This window comes from Pagrus major, chromosome 4, assembly GCF_040436345.1.
Source record: "Pagrus major chromosome 4, Pma_NU_1.0".
NCBI lineage: Eukaryota > Metazoa > Chordata > Actinopteri > Spariformes > Sparidae > Pagrus > Pagrus major.
This window is the reverse complement of record NC_133218.1, coordinates 10,913,433-10,937,140: the sequence shown is the minus strand read 5'-3', so window position 1 is coordinate 10,937,140 and position 23,708 is coordinate 10,913,433. Positions and strand designations below refer to the sequence as shown.

Genomic DNA, 23,708 nt, shown 5'->3' with positions numbered 1-23,708 from the left:
GTCAGTCAAAGTCCTGCAATACAAATTATATTATATTATACTATATTATTATTATTATTATTGTTGTTGATATATTAACAAGTAGTCAGCATGTTATTATTGTAGCTGGTTGAAATGAGACATTGCAAAGAACCATTATTTTGAAGGCCCTTTTTTCTATTATGATTATATATTTTTATGACATTTTAAACTGAGGTAATTACTAACTATGTTAAATAATTCTAGTGGAGTAAACGTACAATATTTGAAATATAATGAAGAAGTAGCATGAAGTGGGAGTGAAGTAGAGTAGCACAGCGTAAATACACTTTATCTTAAACCTGCTTATATTTTAATATTTGCCTGTGCACATATGTGTCTTTATGCCTCTGTTTATATACATATGTCTGTCTTCATGAAGCACTTTGGTGTTGCTTTTAAAGTGCTATGTAATAGTAAGTATAATATAAACTTGAAACTTTACTGGACCGACTACTTCTCATTAGTGTTCACATTCTTGGTGTTCACATTCTTTCAGGATGTGTATTTGAAATGTGTAAGGTTACATCACTCATTTTAGCAAATGTGTTGCTTTGTGAGGAAACAGCAGTAGACATTTTCTAAATTTAAAACATCTTAGCAGATTTGGTGTTGGCTCTTGACCGTATTAAATGGCACATAATTTAGTAAAATATATTTGTATACTTGCACTGGTTGGTACATGACTGCTCCATAACCTCACATTGTGGTGTTTCTCATGGGCAGTGAAATGTGAATCCTGTATCTGTTGAGAATAATGATGTCAGAGACGTCATCCAGTCACCAGACACAGATGTGGATGATATGAGCTAAGAATAAAGGAAACCAGTCCAGTTTTAGTATGGCTCTATGGTTGTGTTTAATGGAGCACTGAGACACTAATACAATGTGTGTTTGACTCATAAGGAATAGATGTTTACATAATCCTCTTATTGAAGTATGCAAAACTAATAAAATTACTGTGAATGGTTGTGTCATGGTCCTGAATTTAGTTATTTTGTTCTGAATTGAATGAATGAGCAGACATAGGTTTGTAGTAAAGACATTATCTTTGTTTTACATGTTAAGTGATGATGTGAAGGCAGTCATCACTGTTTATATATATTAGGGTGAATGGACTGATTCACATTTTTACAGAGATATGTTACTTAACTTGTAGCTTTTGGTGAACATTACAGGAATGGTACATGTGTGCTGGGTATACTGGGCATGTGTAATTCACTGAATAGCTTGTGTATCTTTCAAAGGATCACAGATTCTATAGTTTGTACATAGGGAATGATGAATGATGAAGCTCATGTTTCGCGGTATCAGACCCTTTTTTCTTGGTGGTAAGAGGCTATGACGAACACACTGTGAGTGAATGTGAGTGCTGTCGTACTGTCAGTGGGGCTTGCAGCTGCACGGGGCACAGTGCCATTGGGTGGAGTCGGCCAGAAAGGAAACAGCTCCACAGTTTGTCAGCTAGGCTGATCTCTGATCTGCACGACCCTGCGCTCTGGTGACCTTCTCACACTGCTTTCTAACCGTCTCAATAATACAGCCACATGAGGAAAAGTAATGTTTCTGTTTTTTGACCTTTATTTTATAGCCCACTGTGTTTCCTGCCTCTGAACATGATGGAGCTTCCTCCCTGACTCTTACTATTGGACATATTTCTATTAGTGTGCTTTTTGACCATATTTACATTAAAGTGCTAAAGTGATATAAATCAAAAAAGCACCTTTCTTCAAAACTATAGTATATAAAGGAAAGATCTGGTAATTTTCTATTGATCCAAACAAGTCTATGTATCCAAAGCCTGATACACTCTCTCTGTGCCACAGAGCTCCGTTGTTGTCTAAAAACTAATAATACTATGCCAGACCACCATATTATGGAGCAGCATTTTCCAAAATAGATGAAGCTGGACTCAAAGGACTCGAACGTTGTTTCAGTTTTTAAACCCTTGTGATTTAAAAAATGACAATACATTTACCTTGTACCTTGTAAAACACATCAGACGGGCTGGAGCTGTTAGTGATGGTATACTTGAGTCCTTTTACTGACTCCAGTTTGTATGAGTCACTCACTAAAGTGAATCGGGTTTTCGAGTCACTTGAGTCACTTGAGTCAGTCACCCAGAGTGTGCGCCACGGAATGCGAGTTTCTCAGGTAAGGGAGGGGCTCTACGAGCTGGGAGGGAGAGCGAGTGAGCTGAGAGCTAGCTTGATACATTTACGCAATTGCAGTTAGAATAACAGTTGTGTGGCATGTCTCCTCTTTGCAGTTAGCTGGCGGTAGCAGCTGTGAGTCAGTGAACGAGTTAATGGAGACAATGACTCGTAACTCCCGAGTCAGTAAAAAGAATCTCGAGTTTTGAACGATTCGTTCATGACTCGCACATCACTAGAGCTGTTACATGCTGACCACAGAGTATTGTTCAGTGTTCAGTGTGGGCACTGGAGTCCTACAAGCACCAGTGTACTTTGTCACCCCTCTTGTTTGTGATATTATATTATTGATTGCAGTCCAGGAGAAACAAATGGATGAAGGCACATTCAGCTATAAACAGTTGTTGGTACCTGATGGTATTTTTGGCCAGCCTGTGTTTAACGTTGATGGGTTAGTAATCTGATGTGGACTGAACAGAACAGCAATAGAATTAGATCACACTAAAATGATATAGATGAGAAATTTAATTTGTTAGATTCATTGAACTTCAGTTAACTGGACGGTGTAATCAGTTTTTTTTTTAAATTATTATCAGAGATCACAACCATCACTTTGTGTTCATTGTGATCATTCAGACATAAGTGGGCCCACGCTTAGAAATGTTTTTATCTGTTGGATATGTGTTTAAAACGTTGACAATCAACATCATAAGCACTTTGTAAACTCTGTTTTTAAAGGTGCTATGTAAATATAGTTTATTATATCACCATTAGTATAACATCAGGAGGATGGAAAATTCGTAAGGAGAGCGAAAATGCCTTTAAGACATATGGCGGGTCTAACAGTAAATGTAAGCAGCTCAGCAGAAGGAGAGCAAGATGTTACATTTGATTCATTCTGGCTTTATTTTGAAATTCCCTCATGTGGTGTTCGTGCTACCGGTCGGCATTTTACTGCTCTGACGCGCCTCTCCTGTCTCGTGACCGGCATACTCCAGAGCCAATCAGAACGCTCCATCTGTAAGTATGGCGTCCGACTTCAGGTGGAGATGTGCGGTGCTCCTGCTCTGCACATATTTGCTTTGCATTTTAGCGGCTGAAAGCAAAGATAAGCCCAAGAAAAAGAAGGATATCCGAGACTACAATGATGCAGACATGGCACGGCTCCTGGAACAATGGGAGGTGCGTTCACGTCTTGGTTGTCAGTCAGTCAGCCTTCAGACTTTAGCTAGCTACTAGCCTAGCCGTTAGCAAGGTATGTACTGTTAGCTAATCACACATCATCAGTAACATGAGCTTCTCAGTGTCTAACGTTAGACCGCTAATAGTTGATCAACAGTCAGTAGTTTATAGAAATAAGTGTCCATCATTAGATCTGTAGTGTTAATATTAGTTATGTGTTAGACAGTAACCACTATGAAAAGCACTGCTGTAAGTACAAGTCCTGCACTTTAAATGTATCATCAGTGAAATGCAGCTAGCCACTGTACTGGAGTGTCAGAGGTGTGGTTTAAGCTGAAAAGGTCACATCACTTCACAGTCTTGGCCTCTTTTTATAACTGATTTATTAATGTAGATATGCCTTTTTAATAGACATTCAAATTTTTTCCATGCCAACATGTTTCTTATTAAGTTTACTTTGAAGCTCTTCCCACTCAACTGAAACTCAAGCACCACAACAGTGCTGATACTAGTGACTCAGATCACAGCAGTCACCAGCTGAGAGCTGCTGTGGATCAGGAGGTAGAGCCGGTTGTCTGCTGATTACAATGTCGGCGGTTTGAAACCCACCACTTCCTGTCCACATGTCGAAGTGTCCTTGAACAAGACACTGAACCCCAGGGCAGTGCAGTGCATTCCTAATTGCCACTCCAAAGCCTGGATGAAAGGGGAGGGTTGCGTCAGGAAGGTCATATAACGGGCGTATAACAACCCTGTGGTAAATCAGACATGTGGATCACAAATGAGATCTCCATGCTTTGAGCAGCCAGAAGAAGATAGTAATACTACCTACTGTCAGTGCCTTTAGGATATTGTGTTATAATGTTATCAGTGAATGATTGAGTTTACTTATTGGGAGACAAATTCTGTGTGAGTTATGCTTGGATGTAAGAAGTAATTTGCATTTTGAAGTGTTGTGCTGTTCTGGAACTGGTGTGAAGCAATCTGAAAACCCTGGACTGGGAATTAAGTGTAACCAATCATTTAAGAAAACTGAAAAATGAGCAGGTAACTAATATATGCAGATACATGTGATTGACTACAAAGTGGTAAAGTTAATTGTCTCTGAAATGTCATGAAGAAGAAGTATAAAGTACCTATGCTAGTGTCATGATAAGTAGTGAGACGGTATATTGTCAAATAAATAATTGCGATAATCTGATGATGTGTTGTCAATATTCAGACAAGAAAACAAAACAACCAAATCACTAAATGAAAGAGACTCTCCAGCTCTGTTAACAAAAACTGAACTTAAATAGATATTACACATTTGACACAGGGATAAAGAGAGTCATTCATTCAGTAACTGCCATTTTTGCCTCTTTTTCTTTGCCACTGATTATAAGTTGACATACCGGCTCGTCGAGTCCAGCTTTAGTAAGACAAGTTGATAGCGTCATTATCATGACAGGCCTGAGTACTATGAAATGGTAGTACAAGTATCTTAAATTGTACTCAAGTACACCACTTGAGTAAATACATTTTCGGTGTTGCATTCCACTACTGGGTTGTATTTATGCCATGCTGAAGAGTGGTGTATGTGAAGGTAGAAATGTTGTGAATACATACTTCAAGAGGTCTGAGCAGTGTACGAGGCCACAGTATTTTGAATGGGGTTTGGTACAACACTTGCAGCCATGTGGAGAGTGAGACACTACAGCCAGGCTCTTCCGGTGTTATCCAGTGGTTCATCACGTACCGGCCATCTTAACCTCTCATGACTCACTGTACAGAATTTGTCCTCTTTGTTCCACAGGAGGATGATGACATTGAGGAAGGTGACCTCCCAGAGCACAAGAGGTCTCCTCCCCCCATCGATTTCTCCAAGGTGGACGCCTCCAAGCCAGAGGAGCTGCTCAAGATGTCCAAGAAGGGCAGGACTCTGATGGTGTTTGCTACAGTGTCAGGAGATCCCACAGAGAAAGAGACGGAGGAGATCACAGGCCTGTGGCAGGGCAGCCTCTTCAACGCCAACTTTGACATTCAGAGGTAGTCACTCACCGAACTCAGTCAAAGACACCCCGTGCACATCAGTGCTTCTCTCCAGTGCAGCTCGTAAACCGCAGGTTACCGCAGGTTTTTTGATAAACAACAACTTTGTGTAGCAGCTTTTCGAGAGGGTAGGCTTACTTCTGACCAGCTTGGCCTGCAGTCGGTGTTTGTTTCTGTCAGTTGGACTAGCCAATAAATCATTAACTATCAGAAATAAGGAGTCATGTGTGAACAAATCCTGATTAAGCTTCAGGGCTTTCCTCCTGTTGAGATCTGAGGCTTTGACACGTGAAACACTGTGAGCACAGTGACATCTGGTGGTTTGTAGACATTATAGCAGCTGTTCAAGACTGGAGCCAAAGCACTGGCACAAGTCAACCTACTAGCTTTTCTCTGGAGCTTTCAACTACATCTCATCGTCTTCAGCAGTGGAAATTCCAGGTGACAGAAGAATGTAACTTCAGACAAATGATAATATGCAACCATTACTTTTAACCACCTCCATCAGGTCATATAATCTATTACTAAATGAGGGCCTCATTATAGACATTTTAAAACCAGTTGGGTGACTTTTTCCAACTGTTTTTTATAAGGTCCCTTAACAGTTATCATTTGTTTTATTCATCTTTTCATGTAGAACTCAGCTTGTTATTGTGGTGAACCCTTTTTTAATGCAGTGCAGATGATCAAAACAGGTCTGGAGCTGAACTCAAGAGAAATAATCCAAAGTGCAATACTGGTCAAAAAATGTATGGCACTCATTTAAAACTAGACTTAATATTACTGAATTTGCTTTGAACTTTTTTTTTTGCTGAATTCTGATGACTGCAATGTGTTCTCACCCATTCTTATTCAAATCTATCCTTCTTTCTCCTACTGTAACATAGTATGGGTGAGCACATCTTCTACAACCCTTCATATTTTCATCTTCCAAAAACATATTGTCAGAATCACAACACATCAGATCCTTGCACCTATTGGCTCCTTATTTCAGGCAACTCTTTCTTACATTTTATGATATTACATTTTTCAAATATGTTCTTTTATATACAAGATAAAAACAAAAGGAAAATGTAAGATAAGTGTTGTACATCACACACTCATTAGTGCTCGGTCTATTTAGTTGGTATCAGGCTGAATTGTTCCAGTGCTTTTCAACATGTCACTGTAGTTAACCACACCATTCTTTATTCTCTTCTTATTCCAAAATTGCATGTCACTGGAACATGGCATATAACTTTATATGCTGAAATTAATTAATTCAGCCTTAAAAACAGCAATGAAGAGTAGTCTATAGCAGTGAACAGCAGCACCTGGTTTCATCCACATGTCCTCCTGCAGGTTCGTGGTGGGCTCCAACAGGGTGATCTTCATGCTGCGGGATGGCAGCATGGCCTGGGAGGTCAAAGATTTCCTCATATCCCAGGACCGCTGCATGGACGTCACTGTAGAGGGACAGGTGTTCCCCGGGAAGGCTGGCAAGAAGGACGACTCCAAACACAAGCAGCAGAATGAAGTCAACTCCAAGAAGAAGGGCAAGAAGAAGAGTGAGGGCAAGAAGCCCGACTTGGAAGGGAACAGCGCCAGCCATCAGAAAGTGGAGCTGTGATGGAATAACACTGAGGGAGAGGAAGAGATACAGGTCCCCTTTCTTTACACGTCTAGTGTTTATTGTCACAGCCAATCTGTGAGCAGTGAACTCACGAGGGACTGCAGGACCACGTGAAGATATACTGGTTCAGAGTCAGTCAGTGGTACGAGAAAACTCATAAATCCTGTTGAGTACACTCAACTCAGCTGCTGAGCTGGTGTCATAACTCAAAGATGTATTGTCTTTTCTCCACCTCTCCCTCATTGGAACATGTTTCACTTTGTCACTGAGTGGGAACAAGCTCTTAAAATCAGTCGTAATGTCAATGATACCTGGTTTCTTCAGTTATGTTCTCTTGTTCGATTATCACCCAATGAAAAAGATACGTGCACATATTGTTTGAAGGGTACGCTACTCAAGGTAAGGATGATTAACATTTCTGTTCTTTTCTATTTTTCTGGAACAAACACGGAGTCTGTCATCAGACCTTCAGGTCCTGGTCTGTGTTAGCAGCACGTCAAGATTTGGTTCAAAAGTAGCACCCATGCTTTCTGTCTGATTTTTTTACTGAACATTGAAATAAACTTTTGTATATAATTGTATGAGATATCCTTCATTGCTTCGGTTTGAGTCACATGTCTTCTGGAACTCCAGTGTGAGGACATTTCACTTCTTATCCTGCTGGTGTTCATGGCTGATCTATAATCTATTTTTTACTCTGGTTATATGATGAAGGGCTGTAAAGTGATGAACTCAGCACACTGTTTTACTTGTTTACACACTTAGTCATCATATCCACATTACTGATGATTATTGATCAGAAATCTCATTGTGTTCAGATTTTGTGAAAGCACCAGTATTCATCCCTACAGTAACAATATAGAGGCATTTGGTCAAAAATATGGGGATATTTTGTCACCCTGTTCTAACATTTTTGTATGAAGTGTTTTTAAGGAGATTTCAAAATATCAAGCTATATCTCGTGGATGTGATCGGTTCACAGTAGAGGTAACACATGCATGGAAATATTGGTCAGTAGACCAGCAAAGGCATATTTCAGCACTTTAACATATGTCAGTAATTTACTAGATATCCGCAGTGACGTCTAGACTTTCTATATTACAGCTCTCCAGGCTCTACATACAACCATGACAGATGATGGCCTGAAGCCTGACAGTGGCCTTTAAATTGTCAGTATCTAAGCATTGCAATATGAGGTGTGACCACCAGAGGGCAGGAGCAGTGTTCGTGTGTCCAACAGTCCCAGTGGTAAACCAAGCATGTAAAATGATTCTGGCAAAGTTCTACCTAAACAGACCCCATGAATGGTTGGGGGGGTATTTTAGGAAGGAATATGAATAAAGTCTAATGACATCCTGAACTTCTTCGGACTGCTGACTCAATGTGTGTTGAGCAATAATGCTCAACACACTGGTAACACAGAGAGGCCAGTACAGACCACAGTTGATCGAGGGAGGAAATCCAGAGAGGATGCTGACAACATGGTGAAACTATTTCACTCCTCTGCTTTTTCACTCATTTCATCACTGAGCAGTCAGATTCTTTTCATTTGGGTGGTATTAAATAAAAACTACATTTCCCTCCTAGTGGCACCAACCACTAGGTTGCTATGCTGCACTTCTTTATGCCCACATCAATAAGTGTATATAGCTATATGTTTGTATACATACAGGCATATATTTGTATATGTATATATATATGTGTAAGATACTGTGTCATTAACACACATGCTCTTACAGCACAACCCACAGCTTTCACTTTACACCTCACAGTGGATTATCTGCATGTAGTCCTGATGATAACTTTATCCAGCCTTATGGAAAACGAGGTGACAACGACTCTGAGCTCACTGAAGAACAGTTCCAATTTAACTGATATTGATGGTTTGAGTAGTGGATTGTTCAAATCTGATGATCCCAACATAATCTGAAATTACAGACCGATCACCATTTTACCAGATATGTCAAAGACATCTGGAAAAACTCACTAATTAAGTAACTGAATACCTTGAAAATTATAATTGAATTGAGGTCAACTTTGTTCAGCTGGTTTTTCCATTTTAAAACAAGTCCCCAGCTACTTCAGTTGTTTAGGAGAACACTGCAACGCTGTTTTACAGTGAAGCTCCAGAAATGCTTTGTGGACTACGAAACGTCACCTGGCTTTCCATCAGCATGGAGGGAGGAGATGATGACTGAACTCTACTTTTTGGGTGAACTGTTCCTTTAAGCCATGTTTGAGTTTAGTGTTAAATTTACTGTTAACACCCCGTAGTACTCTTTTGTGACCTGTGTTGATTTCTTCCTGGTCATGTGGATGGCAACTGACTAGGAGTCACTCCAGTATATTGCATTGTGTGTTGCAGCAGGCTGATGTGTGCAGACATGACCTTCACAGTGACACTCAGACAAACTGTTCAGCATTATTTATTTCTGTACAAAAGTCATCAAAGAAATTCAAAGTCATGGAGCTTCATTACTTTACAAGCCCAAGCCACATATACAACAAATCAATTTGGTGTACAGTTAAAACAAGCCAACTATACCAAGAGTCATGTGCATGTATGCCGCGAGTGTCTGGTACAAATCTTTTCAAATGGAGCTATAATGGTTTCTTACGTACAGTATACATAGAGGACAGTAATAACATTACAACTCAAAAGATGTCCCTTGTAGATTTGGGTGAACTGTGTCTGTACAATAAATAAGTAGAAAATATATCTCTTAGCAATCTGTGGATTTTTAAAAACACATTAAACATACAAAACACTAAATTACTGCTACAACTTCCGAAAAAAGACCAGCTATTTCGGCAAAGGGAGGAGGAATTCTTTTTTAATCTTTTTTCGCCAGATTTGAAACGAAGATTTCTCCGTCATTTTGAGATGGGGGACATTGCACATCGAAAACCTCCCTGATTGAACATTCAGTTGATCATTTAATTTAATCTTTTATATTATTATGGGCTTCCTGCTGGTTCACTCCAAAAACACAGATGGATGGATCACAGACACTGGTATGAAAACAAACATGGCAGTAAAACATCACAATATCAAATGAGCGAGTGCTCGGAATGAAACGGAGCACGTTAACAACCACAGGTCTGACTGCAAAACAAGGAATGTTTCTGTTTTCTTCTTCTCTTTTCTTTCTTTAGACACTTTAGTCAACGAAGCAGGACATAAAATCACTCAACTTTTACACAATCTGTTGCACATCACAGAGACCCGCAGAGGAGGGATGATACACATACATTATACATGCGTTTGATTGGCTGGCCCACACTTTAAGTATTTGCTCCCTCTTTGTAGAAATGCTGTGCATTTACATCATAAATCACCTGGCAACTGTGGCTGACATCATGGAGGTCCATTGGAGAATCGGCCAGTAGTGAGTGATAATAATATCAAACAACCGGGCTGAAAACAGACTGTTGGAAAAGATTAACGTAAGAGTGAATCATTTAAAACCTCTAATATGTGGGTGATGGTGAGATAGTAAACCAAGTCTCCTACACACTACAGTCATACACAGACCTTTGTAAGAGCCATTTATCTCATCATCATCATCATTATTATTATTATCATGTATTAAGTTCTGTGCCAATGAAGAGTAGCATGAACTCATACTCTTGAAAACCAGGTTGTTTGGAGAACAACTGAGTTTCTGGACCATGACCATGGTTGTCTCAGGAGAACCCTGTGGACAGACCCAAACCTCTCAGAGAGACATCAACAACTCAGGGAAGTCAACTGTAGGTGTTTTGTTTCTCCTTGCAGCCATTTTGTGTCTATTTGTGGTCGTTTTGTGTAACTTTGTAGTTGTTATGCATCTCTGCACAGAATATTATTATTATTATTATATCTCAACCTGCTTGACAACATGTTCTCTGCTAATACAAAAGACTTGTGTATGACTGTCACTGGTAGGAGGTCAGAGTCATTTATAACTCTTAGCCTCTGCATAGATCTGTAATAGACTTCGCTATTGGTTAGAGAACCTCCTGACTGAAGAGGTCTGAACCCTCTGCAAAGAACATCTAACCAGTTGGCTGTACTTGGCTCAGTAGTGCTTACAGCCTTCCCTCTCTCAGTTTTTGACTAGTTCATCAGAGTTGCTGAAAGGCGTCAGTTGAGCTGGTTCAGGCATCTGATCTGGATGTATTTCAGGCACGTCCAACAGGCATTAGGAACTCCAGGACAGACTCAGAATAAACTTGAGGGTTTATATGTCCCATCTGACCTGGGAGAGCTGTGGGAAGAATTGTAGGATGTGGCTGGGGAAGGGGCACTTTCCCTACTTTACCTAAATCCTACGAGATTATGACACTCTCATTCAGACACTAAACCCACAACTCTCCTAGGCCACGCTATATTTGGAATGGATAACACCCATGACTAAGGAGAACTTAATTTCTGTGCTGTAAACTAGTGACACAGCTGAATAAGTGCCATTGGGGTAGGGGGCACATAAAGCTCTGAAGGCATCAGTATGCTTCAAACAAAGTGTTCAGCAGATTGTCAACAGCATTTGAGAGCTCGAGTGTAGCAAACAGCTACACTTGTGCTTTTAGATGTGGTCAGACAAACTCATTTGTTTTCATGCAGGAGCCTTGCTGGGTGTGCCTGCCTACATGCCAGAGCTGGTAAAATGATACCTGCTTTGTACCACTGTGCCCGAGACGGACTGTCTCTCAAAGTACCACTGCTGCTTTTCTTTTTGAAGAGAGAGGGTGGGTCAGGAGACAAGGCCTTTTAGCCTGCCTTCATGTGTGACTGTTCATTTCTCTTTTAATGTGTTTAGACAACAGTGAATGAACGAGTTAACTCCAAACATAGCCTGACCTCAATAGCATCATCTGTCCAACAGTGTTATCTAATGGCAGAGGGTACTGACATGTTTAAACCAAAAGTGAAGTCCATTAGAGGACAGACTAAGAACCCTTTCTGTTCTAAAGCTTTACCTTGTATAGCTTCAGAAGAGTCAGTTAATGCTTCTGGCCTCAGAGAGAAAACATGTCTACTGAGTAAAACTTACTGTTAACACGATGCTGGGTTCATGTTCATGTTATCTGGTACACAAGGACATGTTTTGACAGCACGGTTTGCTGACCAAATTGGTGACAAGCTAATATGGAAACATAACAATGATGTTAGTGACACAATGACAGTGTCAAGTCAGAAACAGAACAAATATCAGCCATGTCTATAACTGTCTGTGGAGACTGCCACATTTGTGCAAACACCACTAGCTGACACCACTGTTGTGAAAGAGCTGAGGACCTCCAATATGGCCGCCAGAGGATGTGTTGTCACCTCAAGGCCTTCTGCTGAGGGGTTGCCCATGATGGGCTAGTGCTAGCCCTGGTCTTCCCCTTTTTAACACACCGAATCACATCTTTTCTTTTCACCGCCAAACCGAGAAAAAAACACCAGTTGATCCTGGACCAATGGCTTGGAGCACTGACTCTGTAGTGCTGGCAGTGTGTATGTGTATGTGTGTGTCTGTACATGTTATTTAGGGGGGAGTGTATATGAGTCAGTATCTGGGGCTACATAGTCTCTTGGCTGTCCTCCCCACTCTGCCTGCAACTCATAGCTTCATCTTATGGACCACAGGGATAGGCATGACCTGATGGACCTTGGCTCGGTCAGCGTCCACCTCCAGGTGAACCCAGTCAGGGTGGAAGGAGCCCTTGAAGCCTACAAATGCCAGCTTATCTGCAAGGAGGACATTAAATGAGGTTAAATCATCACTCATTCACTTGTTTCAAACGTGTATAACAGGGTTTCAGATATGAACCAGTGAAACTGTTGACCATGAAAGATGGAGAGAGGGACATTTTTTTCACACAGCCTTAAAGCAGAACTCTCAGACGGGCCTCCATCTGTCTCCAACCATGCACGAATACAACGATCTGTGTGACTATATGCCCTATAGGCAAGAATGTTTTTATAATATGGATGAATCAACACTGATTGTGTTTTTTATTTTCCCACGTGCATCCATAATGCACATCTGCTTATTCAGAAATCTGGAACTGCAACCAGACCATGGTCTGTTGTTTCCTCTGTTGTCTTTGGTTGCACCATTTTTGATGGCTGTGTGCTTGTAATTCAATGAACGACTGAGCAGCCAGGTTGGCTTGTTTTACAGTTGTTGATATAAAACCTGTTAACATTTTCAATGTCTAAATAAACTATGGAATTTTTCAGGTAATGAGCATTGGCAAGTTTTACAAGAAAATTGCTCAAGAATCAGTTTGTACATAATTGTACATGAAATATCATTATTGGACACTTCTAAGTTGTATCGTAGGCAACTGGACTTGTTTCAGTTTCTTGAAGACGTCTCACCTCTCATCCAAGAGGCTTCTTCAGTTCTAACTAACTGGAGAGGAGTTGCAGGCTTTTAAACTCTGTGTGGGAGTGTCCTTACAGAGTCCAGAGTTTCAGAGTGGTTAGGGCCACTTGTGGGTCGTTGACCCAACCGGCCTTCATGTGGGTTGCTAGGGCTAGGTGAGCCTTCAAGAAACTGAAACAAGTCCAGCTGCCTACGATACAGCACTTACCATGACCTGGATGACTGAGAACCTTCATCAACACTATTTGACACTGAAGATGATGCTGAAGTGCTCCACTCTGAGCACATTTACCTCAGTAGACCTCGGGACAGATAAAGTGAGTTACCTTTCAGTTTGAGACCTTTGTCGGCTCCAAGTTTCTCCAGGACTTTGGTCCAGGATCCTCTGGTAATCAGACGGCCCTTGGACGTCATCAGGACGATGGAACTAAAGAAAGGGTCAGAAACAGCTCCTCATTATAGACTTCACATTTGGCTAATAGAAATAAGGAAAACAATTTGCGGAAAACAATCTTCTTACCCGTCTCTCAGTCCACTGACGTAGTTGTCTATCTGTGCAGGAATGCCCTGCAGGATAGAGTTCCTGAAGTCTTTGCTCTCCACCAACTTCCCATCATGCCCATCAATGACTGTCAGCTGCACCCCATCCTCTGGCTGGTACAACTTTCTTCCATTCACCTGCCAAAACACAGGCAGCCAATCACACGACAGCTCCGGAATCATCCTGCTCAGACTCAGCCAACAGCTGGGCTCGTCTCATCTTTGTTGTTCACTACGACATCTTCAGGGTTATTTTCTGAGACTAGACAAAGTCCTCTAGAGCCACCAACACGTTGTCATACCTAAGCCACAATGACTTCCAAAACAACACTGCCTGCAGTATGTGACTGTTGGATAGTACCGATGACAGTCGGGTCGGACCTTCATGGTCACGTGGTTGACATTGTAAAATGGTCAGTTTGGACATTTCAAGGAACAAATCATGGTTTGGGTTCAAATAAGTACATATATTCTTTGTAATTTAACTAACATATGTAACTTACATGAGTACGAAGCACACGTTTATTCAGTGAATCAGTTATTTGATGCTATGAAAAGGGAGAGGACGTCGTGACTGACAGCAGAGCCCTGTTTGCTACTGATTCAGGTGGCTGTATTTTTGTGTAGTGGGAGGAATCCTTACATGTGTATGATCGTAATGGCCTGCTGTTGGCTGTTTGTCTGGAGAGGGAGGGCTCAGAACACATTATACCACTGTTTTCAAAGGATGAGTGTGACTAACCACGAGGAATAAACAGATCCCCTTTAAGAACGCTAACATAACATAAGACTTAAAGGAGCACTCTGTAGTTTTGGTGAAGAAATGTTAATGAGCAGAGAAAGATCTTCATTGGCTGTTTTTTTCTGCCTAAGCAAACTAAATAAATAAACTCTCCTTGTTTTCATGACTGAATAAACTGAATAAACAAACTGACAACACAATTTATACTGTTTTACTTTGTTTACATGAAGGTAATTATGTTTCATTTGTAAGAGTTTGGTGAAATTTTATAAAATGGTTGTGAAAGGGTGCAACTACAGTCATTTATAGGGTTAGTCATTGGGAGTCACACTCATGTTGGGATATGTAGGCCTGTTTATGGAGGAAATAAAGGAGGGAGAGGAGGAAAGAGGTTAACATGAAACATTAAAAGCCGTATTACTGTTTATTGTGATCCTAAATTATATTCAAGGCTCCATTTAGGGATGATTTGATGAGCTGTAAACAGGAGCCATCTTGTTTCTTTCTGTTCGCTGCTTGCTGCCTCTGGCTTCTTTTTAAAATGCATACATTAATGTCATAATTTAAAATAGTCCTTTTCTATACAAAAGAGACGCTGTTGACATGTCATGGCTGTGACAGTAGACACAGCAATAAATATGTAACAATTCTAGAGAAAATGCCAAACTTAAAGCAGCTTTTTTGACCTTGTTGCATTTAGTAAACATGGAGGGTGGAGGTCCTCGGGAATATAGTCGACCACACCAGGGCCTGATTTTATTACTTTTTCATAAATATCTGATGGTGTTGACAGAAACTAGACGCACATTTGTGACGAACCACAACATGAGAATAAATATTGTTGAAAATTCTGTTGAATGTTTTACATTCTACTCTTTCATCTGGAGTATGTTTTACACATTTTACATGATTTGTTCAATGTTTTTTTATTAAATTGAAATGTTTTTCTCTTGGTTTTTGAGTACTGGGCTGAAATATCATATAAATTATACAATTATAAACAAACATATGTAAAAATGTTACACTTGTGCAAAAAACCCACAGATGATCATCCATGATTTTAAACAAGAAAATGTTATTTATCTTCAACGGAATTAGCAGTTTCTTCATGGGACATGTTTTTGGTGAAGTCTCAAGAATCAGTGAAATATTAAAACTCTGAGTTTGAATTTCTTCTCCAAAACTACATGGTGCTCCTTTAAGACAACTTCACTTGCCATCATTTCTGTTCAGTGACCCATAACCCAAGCAGTGGTCTAAGCTGTTCAGTGCAAAGTGACAGCAACCTTACACCTGCTTTACTTCCTGTATGAGACAAAGGATACCTCAGTAAAAGCAAAGTCCTCCTTGATGTGGAAGAAGCGAGTGTTGTAGGACTCCAGTTTGACCTCCAGAAAGTGCTCTGGTGAGTGCTGAGAGGAAACAAGCAAACAAAGAAGAGGTTAGAATCAATACCAATATTTGACGTTTCACAGAAACAACTTGAGTTTTTTAAGTCAGTTTTCATTCAGCACACAAAGCTCAGAGAGATGAACAAATGAGATGAAATAATCATAGCTGCAATTCTCACTTTTATATTAGCAAGAGATTACATTTATAGTGGTCGCTGTGGGGAAAAGAGGATGAAAATAAAAGGTCGCATTAATTACAGTGGAATGTACTTCTTAGAAATACAAGGGGGACAAGCCTTCAAAGTCTGACACCAGTGCAAAAATGTAATCCAAATCAGTGTACACATAACGATATGAAAAACTACTTATAAAAATACACAAAGCTAGTATTTATTCAGAGGAAAGTTTTTGAAAGTGTAATTATCAAGATAATAAACAAACAGTACAGTATGTCCATAGATATTACACAGTGTGTGTGTGCTTTAGTCCCTTTTCACCTTAACAAACAATATAGACAAGACTGTCAAATGATTTGAATTCTTACAGTTCCAGTTTTGTGATTTAATTGTTGTTGTTAATTGTTTGATTTTTAAATTTCTGTGCTTTTTAAACATTTTCACATTTTAGGTAGTTCTCGTATTTCTTGATCAGATTTTTAAGGCAGCCTGGCTACTGACTGTATTCCTGACATGCTAACATTATAAGAGTCTGAGTGTAGCCTCAGATTCTCCAGTAGTTCTCTACCTCTCTTCCCTCCTGGTTTGTTGACGCTCTCGTCAAAGTGTGAAAAGTTTCACTTTCATTACAGTTGTCAATAAACACTGATAATGTAGACAATAATCCATAGGTAGACATTTTTAAATCAGTTGCCCTCTTCTCACCAGCCTGGCGTCAGGTATCTTTCTGGGCATGGGTACATCCACAACGGGCAGCTCAGCATGTTTAGGGTAGGCCTGGGCCATGCAGTTGCTGGGTGGACTGCCTTTAGGAATGACGGCTGTGATCTTCACCCTCTCACAGCCTTTGACGGAGCAGAAGGCAAACTGCTCCCTGTCGTTATGGGCCTTTACCTTCAGGAAGAGCAGGCTGCAACACACACAGGAAAGCTTTAGACATCATTCACTTCCTCTAAAACTCTGCCCCCACGGAGAAAATGAACATTGTGAAATGCAGATTTATCTTTGTTAACATGAAATTACAGCACAGTCGATTAATCTGTTTATTTTTTAGATTATTCATCTCCTAAATCTATCTCTGTGGATTGCATTCACCAAATACAGAAACAATTGGAGGCTGTATCCATAATTATGACTTCCATATCTCATATTTATGAGATATGAAAATAAATACTTTGGTACCATTTAGTAACAGCATGCAATAAAGTATTTAAAAATGTTTGGCTTGGCAATAAAACTGAGATTCCTAATCAGGTCACATAATCTGACGCCAGTTATCTCCTAATTATGACATCATTTCCCATAATTATTAGACAGTAAGTCATAAGATAATATAAGTCATAAGATAAGCTATGGAAGTCATTATTATGAGATAAGGTCCCTAATGGGTCATTCGATGCCAACTCACACTGAATTCAGTCATTTTCCCAGTTCTTGTCATGGATTTATGGAAAAAATCAGTTAAAAATTATGTGTGTGTAGGTCTGTATGTGTGTGTGTGTGTCTGTCTGCGTGTGTCTGTGTGTGTGTGTGTGTGTGCGTGTGTGTGTGTGTCTGTGTGTATGTCTGTGTGTGTGTGTGTGTCTGTGTGTGTCTGACCCAGTGTCTTCCTCCCAGTAGTAGTATCCTCTGGCCAGGTGTGAGTGGTTGATCTTCTCCCTCTGTGTCGTCCTCATGAAGACGCCGGTCTTGCGGGTCTGTTTGGTCAGGCGGTTGTGGATGTCGGAGATGACGGTGAAGGTGGTGCCTTGTGGGTAGCAGACGCCAACGTTGATCCAGTCATTTCTAGGACACAACAAACAGCACAATGTAGATACAGTGCTGATTTCATCTTCTGTTCTCACATCCACAGTAACAACACACACGACTGTCTCTAGCTGTATCTGCTCAGGTCAATATCACATTCACTGTGAATGGAGCGGAACAAAATAGTTAACCAGGTGAAAGATACAAAAGTATCGGTCATGAATATTCACGAACAGTATGTTGCAGTTTGGACCTGTTTGTGGTGGTGTGGTTTTCTGTGCTTTCTGTGTTTCAGAGGTGCTGTGAGCAGCTGGGCGGGGCCACCTCTCCTCTGGCGTGGCTGACGTCTACTCTCACCTGCAGCACATTGACAATCAGTGTCTGCTGAGAAGCCCTGTTCACCTCGTGCTCACTGCCAGATGATTTCGCCAGTTCTAGTGGTACATGGTCGCAGCTTGAGAGAGACTCTTGTCGGGAATTATTTTGTGTCACTTGTTGTTTCTTTGCCTTGTATTAATCCTGCCTTCTCCACTCATCTCCAGGGATCAAGATTCGCCCTGATCAGCCTACTCCGCCAGCCACCCAGTCTCCAGCACCTCTGACTCCACCTGGTGAGCTGTACACCTCTTATATTTAAAAATACAACCAAGTACACATCTGTACTTTATCTTCCTACCTAAATCATGCATTGACCATCAGATACAACTCGCAGAGCCTTGACACCGCTCCAAACATACATATATTTGACACTTTTCAGTTTAATGATCGCTATACTGAACTTCCAGTTGAATAGTTCAGTCTCTCACTTCCTAAATCTAATCTATGGGTTTCACCATTTTTTAGACAGCGATAGAGATGATTAGAATAAATAAAGGGCTCTTGGTTGCAGCTTTAATTACGTGTCCAAATAAGCTGAATCAGGACAAACAGAGCAGTCCAAATTAATAACATTAAAATCTACTAAACAAATTCAACAATTCATTAACAAGACGGAAAATTAAAAGATGATAATCTATCTCGCTCAGCAGCTTTCCACTGAGTCCTTCATCAGAGCTTAAAATCAGCATGAGGTGGCAACATTTTTATAGATGTTGCTGCACAAAGCAGGCTCATTAAAACACAATCACTAATTTCCCCTTAAAAGAGAGCAGCTGTTTTCTGAATCAAGTCAAACATAAACGGGTCATATTTCAGCTATCTGCACACAATCAGCCTCACTTGCTATATTCCTCTGAACTGTAGATGGGGCCATTGGTACAGTATATGCACCGTCCATGAGAATGTACTGTTCTGCCTCTGTACTGTTCATGTCAGGGTGGACTCGGCTATGGGGAATAGATGGCATGCTTGAAATGACAACCAGCCTTTGGGTAGTTTAAATATCTGCAGACCTCATTGTCAACACCATCTGAGGGGAGGAGCACAGAGTGAGACTCTCCCCATTTCTGTGGTCAGTCTTGTTAAACAGCAGGAGCGACAGGAATGAGCTGACGGCCTCCATCAGCTTACTTCACTCATCATGCATTATCTGAGTGAGCTCAGAGCCGGCCTGCCATTTACAGAGAGCCTTTAAGGATGGGATAGGACGAACTTCCCATGTCGTCATCCACAACATTTTCCTGCGTTTTGCCTCTGTACATGCATGCTGTACCTTCACCTCTGAAGGGAAACAAAGTACTTCCACTTTTCATTGTCGAGATTCTGCAAGCACGACTTTGGCCAGGTGTGCAAAGGAAGCATGGTTTGAACTATTTCATTCTTAACATAACTAATTCCAGCCCTTCTGTGTGTTCAACACCATAAATTCCTCCTCCGAGATACTTACAGGTACACAATTAACCACACTGGAACGATTCATCATATTGTCCCTCTCTATGACAGCAGGCTTGTTTTTGTGGCTTTTCTTGTTAACGTACATTCATACGTACACTTTGTACAAGCTAGTTTGTTGCTATTCTGTGGCTCTCCTGGCTCCCGGCTGTGATAATTGAGCACACCTGTCTACAATCAGCTCATTGCTCCTCCTGCTCTGCACACTTGCTCTCTTCAGTCCATCAGCCTACAGCATATCTACCACAGCTCTCCAGGTTGTTGTTTCACCTCAGTGGTAAAGGTTGCTTCTGACTTCAACACTCTTGCAGACTGGTGAACGCGTTTGTGGGAAGTCTGCGTGTGCTGAGTTCTGTCAAAACCCACATTCTCCTGCTGACTTCCGGAGAGTTCACTAGGGGTGCAGACTTAACCGTTCTTCAATGATTTAATTTCCACATATACAGATACATATGCTCTCCTTGGGCTCATTGCAAGTTTACCCCCTCCAGCCAGGGTGGTAGGGAAAACATCAGACATTGCACCTTATAGGCCAAAAGGAATGGTAAATGGACTGTACTTATATAGCGCCTTTCTAGTCTTAGCGACCACTCAAAGGGCTTTTCAACACAAGTAAGCATTCACCCATTCACACGGTTGTGACAGAGGCTACCATGCAGGAGCGATAACCATTCATATGCACGTATACACCGATAGGGGAAATTTGGGGTTGTGTGTCTTGCCCAAGGATACTTCGATGTGTGGACTGCAGGGGCCTGGAATCAAACCCCCAACCTTCTGATGAGCAGGCAACGGCTCTATCTCCTGAGCCACAGCCACCCCGTAAACTTTTGTTTGACTAGTTTATTATTGAACTGACCTGTGGCACGTCGTCCTACCACACGCCATGACGTGCTGTGCCAACCTAGACAATTCTCAACCTGTAGGAAACAACATACTCCCCATCACCTGCAACATACTTTGATTTGTCAAACTGATGGAGTGTCATTATCCATCAAAGACGATGATATTGATGAGTCATTTGATCACATCTACAGATGAAAACGTTTCGCTCTGTTTCTGAATGACCCTTCTCGGAGGTGGGGTGGAGCCTGTCATCACAGTGCCCTCCTGGCTGTGTCCCCGTGCGCCCTCAGCTCTGTCACAGAATTCTGTGTGTTTTGTGTGTCTTTGTTAAAGTGATGAATCATCCAAATGGGGTTAATGACACACAGTTTTCTAACAGTCTCTCATCTATGGCTCTCAGTTGAACACATGAAAAGTGACAGAACTGGGTGTCTGGGGATCTGAAGCAGAGTGTCAGTTATGGAAAGTTGTTTGACAAACTGACGAGCACTGTGTTTGAATTTCTTGAAGACTTTGGTACATCCTCAAAAGACAATCCCCAAGGACAGGAAGACTGATGTGGTGAATGATGTCATCAGGACATCACATGTGACTCTATGAGGAGCACTTCATCAGTCAAACAGCAAGGACATCATCGGTCTGTGAACACCAAACTGCAGCCACTCACTGCAGTGGCAAGAGGTCAAAGGCCAAGAGTCAACGTTCAGCTGGAGACAGATCAGGGAGGATGTTCACATCGGACACACAGAGAGACTTCTGTTCACCTGCTGTCACATGACCAAAAGTAGCTCCATTCACTGTCCGACACACAGTCTTCCTCCTCCCCTCTCTGACTGTTTGCTTCAGTGCCGCTCCAATAATAGTGTGATGGGAGAGTTAAAAGTAAAATTCAGGCTAAACTCACTTCATGGATGGCTGAGCGCACCAGATGAAGCCCTCAGGCTGCCTGGTGAAGCCAAAGAACCGGGCTTGTAAACAGATCAAATGCTGCTCTGGAAGCTTTTCACTGGATCAGAAAGGTGAATTTGTTTCTCTGGGGAGACTCTATTGTCTGTTTAGACTTATCCTTCTCTTTTAAAGCAACAATATCTTTGTGAAATTTTACATTTACAATTCGGTTATATAGTGTCAGAATATAGATCATGACCCCTGACTCCACTATTACATTTACTTCTATTTGTCCCAGTCAAAAATACTAAAAGTGCCTGTGACATGAGATAAGTATGGAGTCCCGAAAGCTCTCATCATCTACTCTAGGGGTACTGTTGTTCAGCATGGAGCTCTTTCAGCTGTAATTTACTCATTCTAGTACTCAGAGGTTATCTTCACTGATAATGTGAGCACCAGTCCAGACATTTTTATGCCTCTTGACAGCGATAGTCGTGCCTGGAGGCATTATGTTTTCAGGTTGTCTGCCCATCCGTCCCATTCTTGTGAATGTGATATCTCAGGAACACCTCGAGGGGATTTCTTTAAAGTTAGCACAAACATCCACTTAAGCTCATACAGGAACTGATTCGAATTTGGTGGTCAAAGGCCACTTTGATGCTTAGTGCAACAACATTTCCCATAAATGTCTAATCGGATGAAATGATAAGCGATGACATTTAATGTCCAACAGGATATCACTGTGACATCACACCATAACTCAGGAACAGAAGGGAGATCATGACCATATTTCACATTTGATCAGACACTGAATTAGTGACACTAATCTTGGTGTCCACCACCAGATCTTATGTGCTGCTGATAATTTCTGATGTTAGCTGGCTTGTGTACATGCTCTATGTACTCCTTTTGCCTTTGTGTCTTTTCTATAATCTGCCCAGAGACTGCAAATGAAAATGATCCATTTGACTAAATCTGGCTCATCTACAACGCACTAATGGATATTAATGTGTGCTGTCCATGATTCTCACCTGGTCTGACAATACAACCCAGAATTGCTGTAAACATGCTTTGTGTGAAGGTGTGTGCTGTCACGACTGCAGCTCATGTGTCCACTGACTTGTTGAAGTTGATGAGCCAGATGGTGACCTCAGCAGGTGCCGCCTGGTCCCAGTGGATGGTGTAGCCTTTGGCCAGTGTGATGACGGGCTGGAACTGCTGGTAGTGTTTCCTCTTACCCAGGGCGCCCTCTAGTGTCAGGGGCCGATCAGGGTAGTCATCCCTCACTATGTGCATGTTCAGGTTGGCAGGGTTACGTGTCTGGACGTAGAGCTGAAGAAAACAAGACCATAGAGTTAGAAGGCTGATACTAATATTTATTAATGCGGTGAAAAAAAGGCTTATCCAGTATCAATGTCATTATGTGTTTCATCTCATTCCGTTTGACTTAATTTGCCCCTGGACTCCCTTGCTGTGGGCTATAACCTAATGTAACCTAACCTTATGTTTAACATCCCCTGTGTAGGTGTTTCAGTTATTTTATCCATTTACAGGCCCAACAGTCCCTTTAATTCAATCAAGCCCAATCCATCATCAAACTCAACTCGAAATTTAAACCACACATAACTGCTTAACCATAATTTAGGCTGAGCATGAAACTGTACTCACTCTGATAGCAGCCACATAAATACGCCTTTTTTTTCATCAAGATCCATTCATTATTCCCTTAAAACTAACAGAAATCTCCCAATGTTAAACAAAGTTAAAAAAAACTGTCCTGGATCCGTCCCTTATCTGGATCCACACCAAAAGTTGGGCTGAGGCTGAGAGGCTGAGACCCAGAATAGAACCCAGAAATCCTGCTGACAAACCAACAAACAAATGGATATGCTTGAAAACACTGAAACAAATTGATTTTTGCAAATTACAACCTTACAAGTGAACTTTTTTTAGGGCGCCAGCTGAAACTCCAATGTGTGGGATAACTGCTCATTAAAACATGAAGTGTTGTTTTGAGACTACGTAACATTTAAAGGAGGAAATAGTAACACAGTAATGCACATCGTACCAGTGTTGAAGCAATTTAACACTTATCCAGTTCAATACACTTTTGCTGTGACATCTGTCTTGGTCTGGTATATGGTGGCTAGTTTAATGTTACCAAACTTCAGACATTAAGTTTTGACATTAC

The 23,708-nt window shown here is 41.1% G+C and overlaps 2 protein-coding genes across 2 annotated transcripts in view; one reads left to right on the top strand and one right to left on the bottom strand.

Annotated features, from left to right (window-relative positions):
- Positions 1–3,195: 3,195 nt before the first annotated feature.
- Positions 3,196–7,577, top strand: mesd (mesoderm development LRP chaperone). The gene is made up of 3 exons (XM_073465222.1): positions 3,196–3,353; positions 5,149–5,381; positions 6,726–7,577. The coding sequence occupies exons 1-3, from the start codon at positions 3,198–3,200 to the stop codon at positions 6,991–6,993; spliced, it is 657 nt and encodes a 218-aa protein (XP_073321323.1). The 5' UTR covers positions 3,196–3,197; the 3' UTR covers positions 6,994–7,577.
- A 1,829-nt stretch (positions 7,578–9,406) lies between these two features.
- cemip (cell migration inducing hyaluronidase 1) overlaps positions 9,407–23,708 on the bottom strand; it is a 106,553-nt gene continuing 92,251 nt past the window's right edge. Inside the window, exons 22-28 of the mRNA XM_073465266.1 lie at positions 22,638–22,849; positions 17,807–17,992; positions 16,913–17,117; positions 15,966–16,052; positions 13,879–14,036; positions 13,685–13,785; positions 9,407–12,715 (exon numbers count right to left, since the gene is read on the bottom strand). Coding sequence (XP_073321367.1) covers positions 12,588–12,715; positions 13,685–13,785; positions 13,879–14,036; positions 15,966–16,052; positions 16,913–17,117; positions 17,807–17,992; positions 22,638–22,849 — 1,077 coding nt within the window. The 3' untranslated portion in view covers positions 9,407–12,587. The remainder of the gene's footprint in view (positions 12,716–13,684; positions 13,786–13,878; positions 14,037–15,965; positions 16,053–16,912; positions 17,118–17,806; positions 17,993–22,637; positions 22,850–23,708) is intronic.